Source organism: Triticum aestivum, chromosome 3B (genome assembly GCF_018294505.1).
Source record: "Triticum aestivum cultivar Chinese Spring chromosome 3B, IWGSC CS RefSeq v2.1, whole genome shotgun sequence".
Lineage (NCBI taxonomy): Eukaryota > Viridiplantae > Streptophyta > Magnoliopsida > Poales > Poaceae > Triticum > Triticum aestivum.
The window spans coordinates 573,724,739-573,738,853 of record NC_057801.1 but is presented as its reverse complement, the minus strand read 5'-3'; the positions used below and the strand labels follow the sequence as shown (position 1 = coordinate 573,738,853).

At 43.3% G+C, this 14,115-nt stretch overlaps 1 protein-coding gene across 23 annotated transcripts; it reads right to left on the bottom strand.

Moving 5' to 3' along the window:
• Positions 1-711: 711 nt before the first annotated feature.
• LOC123070999 (uncharacterized) lies at positions 712-9,686 on the bottom strand. Of its 23 annotated transcripts, none has more exons than XR_006434077.1 (10): positions 9,539-9,686; positions 9,320-9,406; positions 8,305-8,488; positions 7,644-7,743; positions 6,975-7,088; positions 6,143-6,289; positions 5,817-6,047; positions 5,257-5,341; positions 3,060-4,853; positions 712-1,302 (listed from the first exon to the last, which is right to left on the bottom strand). XR_006434077.1 is itself a non-coding variant. In XM_044494445.1 (10 exons), exons 2-8 carry the CDS (start codon positions 8,078-8,080, stop codon positions 5,301-5,303), a joined length of 783 nt encoding a protein of 260 aa, XP_044350380.1. In that variant the 5' UTR covers positions 8,081-8,181; positions 8,305-9,305; the 3' UTR covers positions 712-1,302; positions 3,060-4,853; positions 5,257-5,300. The 23 variants fall into 23 exon arrangements, 6 of the variants coding, with proteins under 6 accessions (XP_044350380.1, XP_044350383.1, XP_044350384.1 ...); XR_006434081.1 differs by lacking the exons at positions 9,320-9,406; positions 9,539-9,686 and adding exons at positions 6,381-6,479; positions 8,031-8,181 and having other exon boundaries at positions 8,305-9,305; XM_044494445.1 differs by lacking the exons at positions 9,320-9,406; positions 9,539-9,686 and adding exons at positions 5,500-5,606; positions 8,033-8,181 and having other exon boundaries at positions 6,143-6,284; positions 8,305-9,305.
• Positions 9,687-14,115: the final 4,429 nt, after the last annotated feature.

The window sequence follows — 14,115 nt, the reverse complement described above, 5'->3', positions numbered from 1 at the left end:
TAGATGGACGGCAATGCAGCTCGAGGGAAGGACACCTCCGTCGTCTGGCGCCCGAGCTGCGCCCCTTCGCAGCTCGACGCCGCCACCACCGCTCCTCCCCTTCGCGTTTCTCCTCCTCCCGTGTAGGATCCATGTCTTCATGGCGACGGCTGGCTCGAGGTGGGGGAGCAGCGGCTCCATGGCGGGGGCTGGCTCGAGGCGGTGAAGCGGCGGACGAGGCAGGTGACCTACTGAGGACCGAGGAACCCCGAGCTGCTGAGATCGCTGCTGCCCTCTTACGTCACCTCCTCCCCTTTGCTTCTCCAGCGGCCGTTGCATCCTCGCCTTTCCTCATTGCCTGACTGTGGAGGCACACAGGCAGACGGGCCGACCCTCTTTGCCTCCCAAGTCAGTCAGATCCTAGAGCAGGTTGGCTGAGGGGGAGAGCTCGTCGGAGGGCGAGGTCATAGAAGGATGACCATGCAGGAAGGATCGAGGAGAAAATGAACGGGCGTGGGGTCACGACATCCTACACGTCGAGCGCGCAGCGGGCGCGCAATGGCTGTCTCGGCCACTATTCATAACTGACGTGGATAGCCTGGTTGTGTCTAGCAGGGGGCCCATCCTTTATATATTCAACTAGATGACCCGTTGCGCCCATGGCGCAAAGGCCGAGAGCAAGCCAACTATTGGAAGAGTGTGCATCAAAATATATAGACACAGAAGGAAACATATGGAAATAAGTACGTATTGATGATAGATAGATGGTTGCGGATGATACATGTTTTTTAAGAAGCTTACGAACGATCATTTATAATTTTATGAGCAAAGCATGTAGATAGGCAGAGCTACATTAGACAGATGTATTGCTGGATGTTTAGAATGATCTCTTTGAGGCAAGTCTTTATAGCTGCTGTTCTTCATGGCCTGCATTGCTCAGAGCAGAAATTCCTTCGATACCATCGTCCAGGCTCCAATAATATTTGTTTGTTTTCTATATATCGGCTTTTGATTGTATCGTTAAGACGATCAGCAACATATCTTATCTGTGACAAAATATGTTTCAAACTGTTGGCTTTGGGTGTTGATCTTGCTGTGAAGTTTGTATCTATTATGCGGTAAAGTTCCTTCACTTCACTTAAGACTACTTGAGAGCTTCAGTTGCCGGTCGATCTTCAGCTTCTTTGAGTTTACCGTACACGTAGATGGATATTGATTTCCTTGGAAGTCGGTTGTCTAGTTGGTGCTTTGATGGATAGTGAATGGTTGCGTCAAGACCAACCGTCCTTGCCTTCTGTGTTGAGTACACTGCGTTTGGAAGGCCTACACAATGTTCATAGTAAGTGAATGATATGTGCTGGCTTAGCTATTTCTTTGAGAATAGCAGGGGCCTGAGCTTGCCCAAACTGCAGAGTATACATGTTTTACTATTTGTTAAGCACCAAGAAAACAGGGGATTAACAGGTGTGGGTAAGTATGCACATTGTTAGTAGAAAACAAATTTCATTTTCTCCTTCTTGATGTTACAGCATTTATGAGAACAGGTTATTGAAGCAAATATAAGGTACAATCATTTTTCTTTAAACATAAGGTACAATCACTCATTTCTTTAAATGTAAATATCAGGTTATTAAAACAGGGGATCAACATGTATTCATTTTCTCACTTGATGTTGTAGTATTTATGAGATCAGGTTATGGGAAGCAAATATAGGGTACAATCATTCATTAAAAAAATATAAGGGACATCCATTCTTTTCTTTAAATGTAAATATCAGGTTATGAAAACAGGGGATCAACAGGTATACAACACAGTAGGCACCGAATAAGTATTAACACTGGCAATAGAAAAAGGAAAACCCAGGTTTTCCAGATTTTACTCGATCAATGATAGGTACAGGAAAATAACTGATTTTAAATGTAAATTGTGACGGAAACAATCACACCTGTTTTTAGCAAATACAACAATCAATTGATCAAGAAAATACACCTAGTGGACAATAGGCAAGTTTAAACGGACTTGGCATTAGCTAAAGGCCTTATTATAGGGCAAAGCTCATATGAACAGAATTCATAAGCTCCAACTTAAAGAACATAATCAAGTGATTGTTCTACAACTCCACCTAAGATTTGAAGATCAGCATACAAATCGATCAAAAAAAGCACAGGTGAGTTGCAGTTATCCTCTTCATGCTAATTGCCTACACCTTGCTTTCTCCTGCTCTTTCGTTTTGCTATGCAAATATTTTATTCAGTCTCGGTGATTAGGCTCGAAAGCATGTATTTTTCATGGAAATGTAACTATATGTGGTAAACTCAACTAAATAGGTCCCAAGTTTTGCTTGCTTTGCTAATTTTGTAATGCACACAACTTGTTTGATGTTATGCCTACAAATTTTTAAAACAGAGTAGATCTTCCCGAATCTTGTCATGGAGATGACCTGTTTGATCGTATGCCTACAAATAAAAAAATAGAGCAGATAGCATAACAAATTTTATACAACCCATACTAAACTATCCTTACAATACCTTCGCCATGCACTTATATTAATTTACTTTACTCCAACAATGACCAAGACAAAAAATATTAACCGAGCCAATACAAACATAATCCTTTAATTTTCCTACTTAATTCTACTTAATTATCAGCAGATCAATAAGCAACCTATTAACTCTTTAATTCAGTTCTACTAAAGACCATCTAATGGAGGAACAGATGTAGCCCTTTCAGCTACGTACAGGTATATACCTTTCCTAATGGTATACTAAATTATATTTCGACAGCTACTTGTATATATTTACCTTTATGCTCTTCTAATACATTTCTTTATACTATAGTCGATCAATTAAGCAACTGGCTGTCAACACAGAAATACATGATAGATGATATTTCTCCTTCACAAGGCTTTATAAGCAGAGTTGAACACAAGACCAGAGAAGTTGCAGAGGGATTTACACACTATGCAATAGCACGCCGTGATGGATTGATTGCAGACACACTATGTAATATTTAACTTAGGACACATGTCATCAACACAATTTAGAGACAATGGCCGTGTTGTTTAGTACATATGTACATACCTGGATCGTCGCTGTTGTAGATCGGGTTGTCAACCCTCGCTCCTTTCAGAATGTGGCTATCACTTGAGCCGGAGGAATAATGAAAGTGAAAAAAGAAAATAGCGCGTGATTAGCACATGCTTGAAGAAAACATCCTCGATAAAACCAACAAAGCAGCAACAGTTTATGTTATAAGTTTATGCACAGTTGTTTTCTATCTTGGTTCTGTTCAATGGAAGCCATGCGACATTTAAACCTATTCATGGTAGCGGTCATCGTCTCCTACTAAGGTGCCATAAAATCATGGTAGCGGTCATCGTCTCCTGTCATATTCCTCGAAAGTTAATCTAATGCCATTAGCATGCTTGATATATTCAGTTATGTTATGATTATCTTAAGACACATCATATTTTCCAACTGGCTTCAATGACACGCAACTTAGGAGCTATAAAACATTTGGGACAATTGCAAAAAAGATGCAGTATTCAGTCGAAGGAGAAATAATGTTATAGTCAAATCGTCGGCCTCGCTACATAAATTGGTTCCAAGATAAAAGAACATATCACATTCTATGGGCCACATTATCTACAGATGGACATCTACATACAATATTGAGTAGAAAGAAATGTATATGCAAGGAGAATATATATATCTATGGTTCAGTACGCGACATCTATATAGGCGCGGTTCTTTAAGGGCGCGCACGTGTATTTTTTGTGGTCTTTGATTAGTGCAATGCTAACTAAAACAATAAAACATGCTGCTTTTGATAACGCAACGAAATATGAACCTTAGGACACCTAAAAAATGAGGTAGCATATTCTACTGTGAAGCATTTGACTATCGATGAAATGCTTTTGAATAGAATATGAACCTTCCAAATGCACCGCCTACCCTGATTTGCAATGTTCTAAACCTAAGAATATAAGGAGTTATGTATGAAGTTTAATACTGACGATATAGATAGAAAATGGACATGTGCGAGGTTACTGAATAACGAGTCAAGAATTAATATTTGCATGGAAGTATGGTTGAGAAATCTGAAACCTGAGCAAGAAGGTCCATGCTTTAACATGTAAAATAAAGAAGAGAACATCTCGAGAAATACAACTTGTCCTTCTGCTGCTTATCCTTGATTTATGCATATGCATCCAGTTATATAATCAACATGTACCAAAGTAAAATCATATGCTTGAGATAACTTGGCAGAGTATAAACATAGAAGAATTCAAATGTACAACATAGGTCTCTCTCATGAAAGATGGGTGCTTGCATCCAAATCTTCCTCACGACTTATTTATGCAACCAGAAAATTCTTTGAAGAAAACAAGAGACTGTTATGATTTAAACTGATTTAGACTCTCATGCGCGCTTTAGCCATTTTACTAATACTACTTTAAAAGCAAGAGATATTTTTAAACGACACTAACAATTCAAGCTTAGATAATGCACCACAATAGATTCCAAATCAATTAATTGGCTTCTTGGACAATTGTATCAATCTAAATCAATGAACCAACCTACAGGAGAGTTTTAGGCATGCAGTGCCACTACCAAATTTGAATTTACTAAGGGCACAAATGAAGAGGGGCCAACATGTTTCTATGTATTGTTGATTACCAAAGTTTCAGTGCAAAGTTTATTATAGTGTTGTGCGCCTAGCTAGCTCTGTATCCATCCATTTGTCATGTCTCGGTATGGGTCTCATCTCCCTGCAAAGTAACCTTAATCTTTCAAAGATGAGACCTTGGCTTTGTTGGTGGTAAGCATAGTAGTGGCATGCTACAGATTCTCATTCCCCCGGTAGCTGACATGCTACAGAACACCATTAAAAAGGAAGTTAATGAATCCTTCCAGACGAACAATGATTGTAATGAACGATTAAAAGAACGCAGTTTCAGGCAGGCTATCCATTTTTTGTACGGTTTATGGAACACATACCATAGTCTGAATGCACTAACAAAGTAACAGAAAGGGGACCATGGTCTGAACGTTATAGAATTGAAAATTTGCAGCACACCCTCTACGTATAGGAGTCTAGGCAGCAAACAATCGGAAAAAATCCACAGTAGTTCCAGTTTTGTTTCCCACAGGTTGTATGCAGGGAGCAGGCTGCAGCTTTAGCACTAAATATAATACTATCAACCAAAGTAATAGAAAGGGAACCATGGTCTGAATGCTATAAAATCATAGATGCAAACAAGGAAAAGGAAGGTACCTTCCACACGGCCAACAGCCAACGGCTCAGGAAGAAGAGTGAACTCAATCATTCCTAGAAGAAGAAAATTTTGAACACCCTGACACTGCAATAACCAAGAAAATAATAATCAAGCTAGAGACTACTTACACCTGTCTATCCACTATGCATCTTCAACACGACAATCACCTATGCATCCCTGTCCCCTTTGATAACAGAGGAAGTAATCAAATGTCTATATGTTCCTTAACTAAATTTATCAACCTCTAGGTTGCCGGAGATCGTCTTGCTGCTGAGAGTCATAAGGAGTCATGCACATGGTTGCAATCACCACCTTGCAAGCTAAGCATGATAAATTGTTCTGCTGCCAGCTTATAAACAGGAACAGTTGGTGAATAGACTACTAAAGAAGGCCACATGTAAAGAAAGAGAAAGCCGGTAATAAAGGATCAATTGCAGTAACTTATGCTGGCCACCAACTTTCTCGCTCAGACGATGCAAATATAGTAGTAAGAGAGAACTGGGTAACTTGTCTTCAGATTAACAGAGTACGATGGGGTTATATTCTTTAGAAATATTACCATATTTTTACAGAGATGCAGAGGGAGAGGGCCTGAATCTGATGGTGTGGAAGAGGCCGGAGAGGAAGACGACCCTGCGGTCTGCCCTGCCACGAAGAGGCCATTGCTGCTGCCGCCGAAGTGGTTATCGAGGGCAGAGAGGATGGGTCTCTTCGCGTCCACGGCGTGGGGGTGCAGCGGCGGCCACCTCGTCCTCGTCTCCCGAGTGTGGTGGCGCCCATGCCTCTCCTGCTGAGAGTTGAGGAGCGGCGAAAGCCTCGGTTAGGAGTCGCTATGGCAAGAGCACAACGGGGCAAGATAAACGGGGAAGGAGAAGGTGGACGTACCTCTGCAAGGAGCGAAGGAGAGGGGCTTGAGTAGCAGGCTGCGCCTTTCCTGACGAAGAAAGAACGACGGGAGAGCAACGCATCGGTCGCCTACTGGCGCTCCTCGAATGAGCCTCTGCACCTGCCGCTGCTTCAGAATCATCTGATCTACATCAACAATAAATATATTGTTCATTTCATCAAATAAATGGGGTGCATAAGGCACCATGGATTGGTATTAGTATGAGGAGATACATACTGCAGCAGACGGGGTACATAATGGCATTATTACAGTATGGGGTTAGTCACTGCTCATTAGCAAGGAAATTCTAAGTCTTAAGGATGTCCTTTTAGAGTCCTACAACAGAGAAATGCAAAGCTTGACCCTTATTCTCAAATTGTTCCAGAATAATACATCCGGTCCGCTAAAAATAATCTGTAGAGAAACAGGAGCAAACAATCAAATCCAGCAATTCAACACCAATCACTAACAATTTCTTTTCTTCCCCAATCAAGCGGCCATAGCAAAGAAATTCTCATGGTCAGGTTGACCAATCTTTTCAATCTCAATTCACATGTTGAGTGATAAATCAACATTCGATTCATTTAGCAAACTAATCAGAACCCCCTTCAGTTTCTCGTTGTTTAGGATCCGACTTCTGGCGGACCATCCAAGAACAAAACCATTTGTTTAACAACCTAACCTTGATATATCAACCTACAACTAATTGAAGTGGGCAGCAAAGCATGCAAACGGTTAACCTCAAGAAACAAATAATTTGGAAGGTAATCGCAGAGAAGTACAACACGCATAGTAGATCATATTGGGTTGAATCAAAATTAAATCACCAACCTTGCATCAGCTTTGCTTCATCAACTTCAGTTGCATATGCCCACACATTAGGTGCAAGCCGAGGCCTGCTCCGAGTCGCATCCATCAACACTCTTACATGCTTTAATCCCAGTTCTGATACATCCAAAAGTACATCGAGATACATTACCTCAAAAATCACAGAAGTGTAAAGCCAAGATTAAATTGCAAAGACTATAACCATTCTTCCTCAGAACTGTTGCCAATTTCAGGCTTTGTCATTCCTCGAAACTAAATGCCAGGCCATTTGAGGATCATAACCAAATTTACTTTGTTAGATACACCAACATGTAAAAAATCAAGAAGCATTCAAGTAGAAAATTGTGTTTTTACATTGATATGCCCAAGTTTAGATCTCCTTGAACCTTAATTTACAATTATACATCTTTGGGATATGGAACTGACAATCGTACTAAAAGATAATGATCATGTCCGTGGAAATGATCAAATGAGTATAGCTAACTAATGCACTCTATTTATTAATTACTATACAATTAGCACCCAAAGGCAATCCTAAGAGCTGCAGCGTAGCAAGTCAAGGATAGTAAAACTTCAATGCATGCCCTGATTCTTTTATTATAAATAATAGTTCGCAGTAACACTTCAAGAAACGAACAAAAATAGGAAGAGAAGGGTACCATGCTCTCTCACCTACAACAATTTCCTCCTGTTCCTCATTAAACCACCTTAGAATAGCAGTGTTGGATGTCAGTTTCTGTTGAACACAGCAAGTGGAACCAAACAACCACACCTGCAAGCAATAAAAGATGGGTTAAAAGTTCTCCCATCTAAGCATGTATTCAACAAAAATGAGAAAAACGATATAGGATAGTGAAATTCCTTCAGGAAATCGGTGATGATGGAATTAGAAGAGAAATAGACCAAGAGACAGAAACTTGACTGGAAAAAACTCACACTTGCAGATGAAAAACATAATATAAAATGGATAATCACCGATCAGGAAATTTGTAAAACATATAAAGGAATTTCTATAAAAGAAACATGATTTGTGTGGCAGTTCTCTGACTGATACTACACACGTTGTTGTTGATGTTGTTGTTGCAGGAGCTCAGGGGCAAGGAGAGCATGTGCACATGCTTGCTGGAGCTCCTTGGCAGTGGTGGTCGCTACTGCTGCTGCACCACACTGGCCGGGCGAACGCACAGCCGAGCGAGGGAGTGTCGCTGCCCTATCACGAGGACACATTTAATGGGAAAATTCAAATCCCTAACTGGAGCTCATTCTTTTACCACAAACTCATAATAGACTGGATCGGAAGAGGAATAGGAAGTGGCTAAAGGAGGTGACTCACCCTCGACCGGAGCTCAGATCGTCGCAGCCTTGTCCGAGGAGGAGGCTCGGGCCCCCATGACACCTTCCCCAACTGCCCCGAGGCCCGGGTCTACCATGACGCCATCACCAACTCCCCAGAGGCCCGGGGCCAAACCCGGGCGTCGTCCTTCTCCTGGCTTGTCCGTGACGTCACCAGGGACACCCTTCCACTCGACCGTGACGCCAGTTAGAAGTGATGTTAGTACTGAGTAAGTAGGAGATGTAGCTAGAAATATAATGCAATGCCAATTGTATTGAAGATAGTTGTACGGATAGTAGAATGATTTAGATCGGTTTACAGAAACACTTATATATACGCAGCCTCACAGCTTATTTAGGCATCTTCTTAGTCTGATTGTGGTCTTGGGAAGGTGTGAACGTACAAATTTATAAGCTGGAAATTATAAATACTTCACAATGAAGGCTTGAACTTAGACAAAAAACACCTGCCTACCGAAGGCAAACTACTAAGAGGTACTCCATTATCACACATAGATGAAACATAGCATCAATGCATGATACTCAGCCTCATCATCCAAGCTCCAAGAATATGTGTTGATTTTCTGGATTATGTCTTCAGACTGCAAGGTTGTCTTGTGAAGGTACCCTGCAACATATTTCACATGACAATTACATGTAACAGCAGCAATCTTGATGGACACAAAATAACTACATTCTGAAACTACATCTTCAGAACCACGGCAACTACAAACTCCCGTTTCTCATGATATGTATCACATAGTTTCCTGCCACATATTATATAGCTGTTAATGTTGCACGCAACGACAAAGGCAATGTCTACAGAGTCATTGTGACAGGATGGTATGTCTTTGACCGGTTAAGGTGATAGATTAGTTTGATTTACCGGCGTGGTATCCCAAACCTTAACCTGTCAGGCTCTCCTTTCTCATCATTGTGACAGGTTAAATTGTCGTGATAATACTACAGGATGGTATCGATCGATGCAGGCGGGGTTCGGGGTTTCGAGAATTTACCAGCATGGCGAACGGCTTGGTGCTGCTTCAAGCTCTCGGCCTTGGTGAACACCTCACGGGCACAGCTCCCTCGGCCGAGGGTACCTCCTGAATTGTAACCAATCAATAATGGCAATTAGTTGCTAATCAATGGTGTGGGTTAATTAGTAGTAGTAATAAGCTAACTAATAGAAGAGGATTAAGCAGAAGCGGCAGCGGCATGAGGAGTTGAGAGAAAACCTTGACACGGGCTCGACGTTGATGGCGCGGCACTCGTAGCAGCCGGAGAGTCCACGAAGGGAGGACGGGTGCTTGCCGCCACCGCCCGGCGGATGACGACGAGTGGTGGGCGCGGTGGGAGGAGCGGTTGACCGGGGCGGTCGACGACGACGGACGCGGCGTAGGAGGCGCCGTCGACGGTCGGCCGGTCGCCACGTAGAACATGGAGCAGAGCAACGTCCCCCAGTAGTCCCCGGCGCCGGGGCCGCCTGGTCGTGCACGCCGCGGCCACCGTCGTGCTCCGGCAGCTCAGCAGGCTCTTCAACTGCTCCCACGACGACGCCGGCCGCGCGCGCTCCTGCACAGCCGCCTTCTTCGAGCTGCCGCCGAACCGATGTTGGTGGTCCTTGGACGCGATGAGCCTGTCCTTGGCGTCGGTGGTGGGCGCGGCCAGGGCGGGGCTCTTCTTGGGTGTCCCGGCGCCGGCGCGGCGGACGGGAGTCCTCGGCGCGGGGGAGAGTGGGGGCGGCGCCTGAGGCTTCTTCTTGCGCTTGCTGTGGTGGTTCGACTGCTGGGGCTGCTGGCCGCGATGGCGGTCGGAGGTGTCGGTGGTGGAGGAGGGCAGGAGGAGCGGGCGGCGGGGACGAGAGGAGAGGATCGAGCGAAGAGGATGCGGCGCTGGCCTTTTACCGCTGGTGAGTCTAAGGTTTCCTGACTAAGCGTACGTGAAATCTGAAAAAAAAACACCTAACAAGGCCCCCCGGTCATCTATTTTGATAGGCAATAAAAATGTAAAACACAAAGCAACGGTTGACAGATTGACAGCGAGATAAATCGTACCACACTAAAAAGATCGTGCGATCGATACTGGCCAGCGTGCGCAGGTGCCCCAGTTATGCGGGTAGGCTAGAGAGGTTTATATGTTCGATATGGCGAGGGCCAACCCAGCGATTCAGAAGCAACTATAAAAAGAAGTGTTGAGCATAAAAAGGTGATCTACTCTAGTGGTAATGCTTCTCAGAGTGGGTGGGGTGATATGTTTTTCTTCTTAGGAACTCACTGTAGTGTAATGCCATGAGCATGTGTGTCAAGATTATACCATAATACACTCTTTATATTGCATCATTGGTTTTGTGCTCACTTTGTAGTTTTTTTCCATTGGATTTAGTGAAAGCTCGATGACGATTGCTATGCATCCACTGAAATAACTAAAATTTCCATCGATTCATTAGCTGATGATATGGTAAGATTAATTAGTCGTCACATTTCTTTCATATAGTTAAGTTTGTAATGTATGACCAAGTGTGGCTCCATTTACCTTCTACCATCCTTATTACTCCCTCCTTCCATCTATACAGGGCCTAATGCATTTTTCGAGGCTAACTTTGACCAAATATTAGAGTAATAATATATCACATGCAACTTACACAAATCATACGGTCAAATTCGTATGTGAAAGAACCTTCTAATGATATAATTTTCACATTATAGATCTCATGTAGTACTATTAATCTTGTCAATAGTCAAAGGCGGTTTTGAAAAATGCATTAGACCCTATACAAATGAAAGGAGAGAGTATGGTGTAGAATCACCCTGAAGAAGGGGGCGGTCAAGGTGTCTCTTATTATGCTGTAGAATTATCATGAAGGAAGGGGGGTGGCCGAGGTGTCTCTCAGTCCGCATTGGCTCGTGGATCCTCTTGTCCTCTCTCTCAAAGCATCCGGACTGTTTGGCTCTTGTGGACCGTTGTCGGTTAGCTAAATGGGATGGGGGTATAGAGGCTCAGATTACAAAGGGACTACAAAGTTTCATTTGGAAAAGCAGCTCTGCAGGACTACTCGCCTAGGAATCAGGAAGTGCGGTGCAGACCGAATTAGACACCAGATCTTACATCTGTAATATAGGTGGTTGTGTCAAAGGTCTCGGGAGAGGTGTTGTCTGCATAGGCTTGGCCGCTTGGCCTGGCTGCAGTGGTCGGGACATTAGGATAACCCGAGAAAAATAGAACAAAGATATCATGTAAATGACCAGTATCTGATTTGAGTATGTGAAATGAGGTACTCCCTCCGTAAACTAATATAAGAGCCTTTAGAAGTCAAGTGTTCCACTGAGAATAGAAATGAAATACTTTTATGCTTATTTAAAGATATTTGTATTATTCTACTGAATTCCATCGAAGGTAGTCTATTTAGCTGACTCAATCCCTACCGCTACTTGTATGGTACTCATTCCGTCCCAAAATTCTTGTCTTAAATTTGTCTAAATACGGATGTATCAAGTCATGTTTTAGTATTAGATACATCCGTATTAGACGAATCTAAGACAAGAATTTTAGGACGGAGAGAGTAGTATTTAGTATATTATTTATTTGATTTCCCAACTAATTGAAATCTTTGTTATCACTCTTCTCCATGAATGTGTGCCTAGGTGCACCTGGCTCGCCTGGTTTTTCTTTGTTGCTGAACATGGTGGCCCTTTGGGTAGAGTCCTAAGATTTTTTTCCCCTTCAAATCTGTGCTTCTAAGATTTCATTAATGCACCATCCATACAATCTATGATGCCCAGTCATGTCTCCTGTTACATGTTTATTTTTTATGTTGCTTGTCTTGGCTGATTGATTGGTTGTATTTACTACATATATTGCTGTGTATGTTGTTATACCAAGCCAATTTGTATATGTAAACCTTCCTTTTCCCTGAGTATATGAGATTTCGTTGATTATATTGACTAATATATAAGGTTATGTTTGCACAACTATAATATGTTTCATGTGCCCATATATTTACAAAAAACCGTATCACTAGTTATGCAGAACGCCAGCACGGAAACACGAAATCATGGGTAATACAGTAATAATAAGCTAATAAGCACACAGGCACGAGCGCCATCAAGGTTGTGCATATGTTTGCTCTTTCCGTGTACTCTCATACTCCCTCCGTTCCAAAATAGATGACCCAACTTTGTACTAAGGTTAGTACAAAGTTGGATCATCTATTTTGGAACGGAGGGAGTACTTCAGAGAGTGATGGCCAAGTAAAATGGAGACACTGCATGGCCACAAAATATATTGAACTGAATACGGTCACTAGCAACACTGTAATGTTTGTTGAGACAAATATATAAGATAAAATAGAGTAAACATAACTAATCGTTTTAGCGGGACAGCCACAACCTGACGAGATGTACCGTCTTTCAGATATTTGGAATGAACCAAACTTGCTGGGGACAAAATGCAGAATATTTAGATGCAGGAAGAACTTCCTCAAACGTCTGATTTTCCAGGTCATAAATCACTACACCTTTCCAGCCCCTGAGACCAAAATTTGCTTCCTGTGTCAACCAAGGTGTGGCAAAATAGACATGGTTGGGTCTTAGCTCCTTGTAATCTTTGGTATGCAAACATACGGATTCATTCAACCCAACAAACACTGCGTGCTCCTGGAAGGCTGTGGCAGAACTCAGTCTGACAAGTTTGTGCTCCTCGACATTGACTTCAAACACCTCAACCATGACCTTCCTAGGATGATCATTGCGCCGTTGAGTTCGGATCTGCAGGAGACAACCCCAGGGAGTAGACACCAGGAACCGGGTAAGAATCCTCCTGTATCTTCCATCCCCGCCAGCAATGATCACCTGTTTGTTTGGTTCATGTGCTGGCTCTTTATTGAGATCCCATGTCTCGACCACCCCACACATTGTCACCGTGTAGAATCTGCCATTGTGGTAGACACAATCAGCGTATGAATCCTTCCCCATCTCACTAAGAGCCGTACCATGTCGCCAGCTGTTCTCTCTTGCTCTCGCAAAAGAAACCTGATTATTCCCATAGATGGCCATGGCAATGTAGTCACCACCGTCGTGAGATGGAGATGGATCAGATGACAACACCACCTTCTGGTAGAACCAGCGGCCAATGTAATCTGGAGGACTGATAAGCTTGTCAGAATTTCCATAATAATAACCAGCAATGCTTCTATCATTGTCCTTCGCGGTAGTAGGTTCTAGGTTATCTCAGGGCCCCGAATTCGGGTGAAGTCGGGGCGGGGGCGGCGGCGCCGTTGGGTGGGGTGGGGTGGGTGGCTGGGGGGGGGGGGGGGGGGGGGGGGGGGTTGGGGGGATGACCGGAATTGTTTCCTTGGGCCGGTGCCGAGGCGGGCCGGCCGTCGACAGCCGCTGACGCACGGGTGGGGGGCCGGGGCGGGGGGAATCCTCAGGTTTGGGATAAGTCCATAGGTCAAAAGGAAAAAAAACACATAACAAGAAAGGAAATCTTAATTTTATCCTAAAAACTAAAAAGTGGGCGCGCGCTATTTGGGCGTCTCGAGCGGCCGCTCTGTCACACACATGCATGTGTATTTTTTTGTCGGAAATAGTCCATTTTAAACCTGAACTCGTAGACGTTCGGCGAAACGAACCTCCAAATCGAAATCCCGGTCGATTGCACCCTGAACTATGCAATCCCGATCTAAATCAAACCCTGACAAATGTCAACCGGGATTTGTCTAGCTGGTGGGCCTCCTCCGCGCTGGGCCAGCCCATTTATTCTTTTGTTTGCTCAAAAAAATTGTCTTTATTTTTTTTTGTTGCTCTTTCGCGGC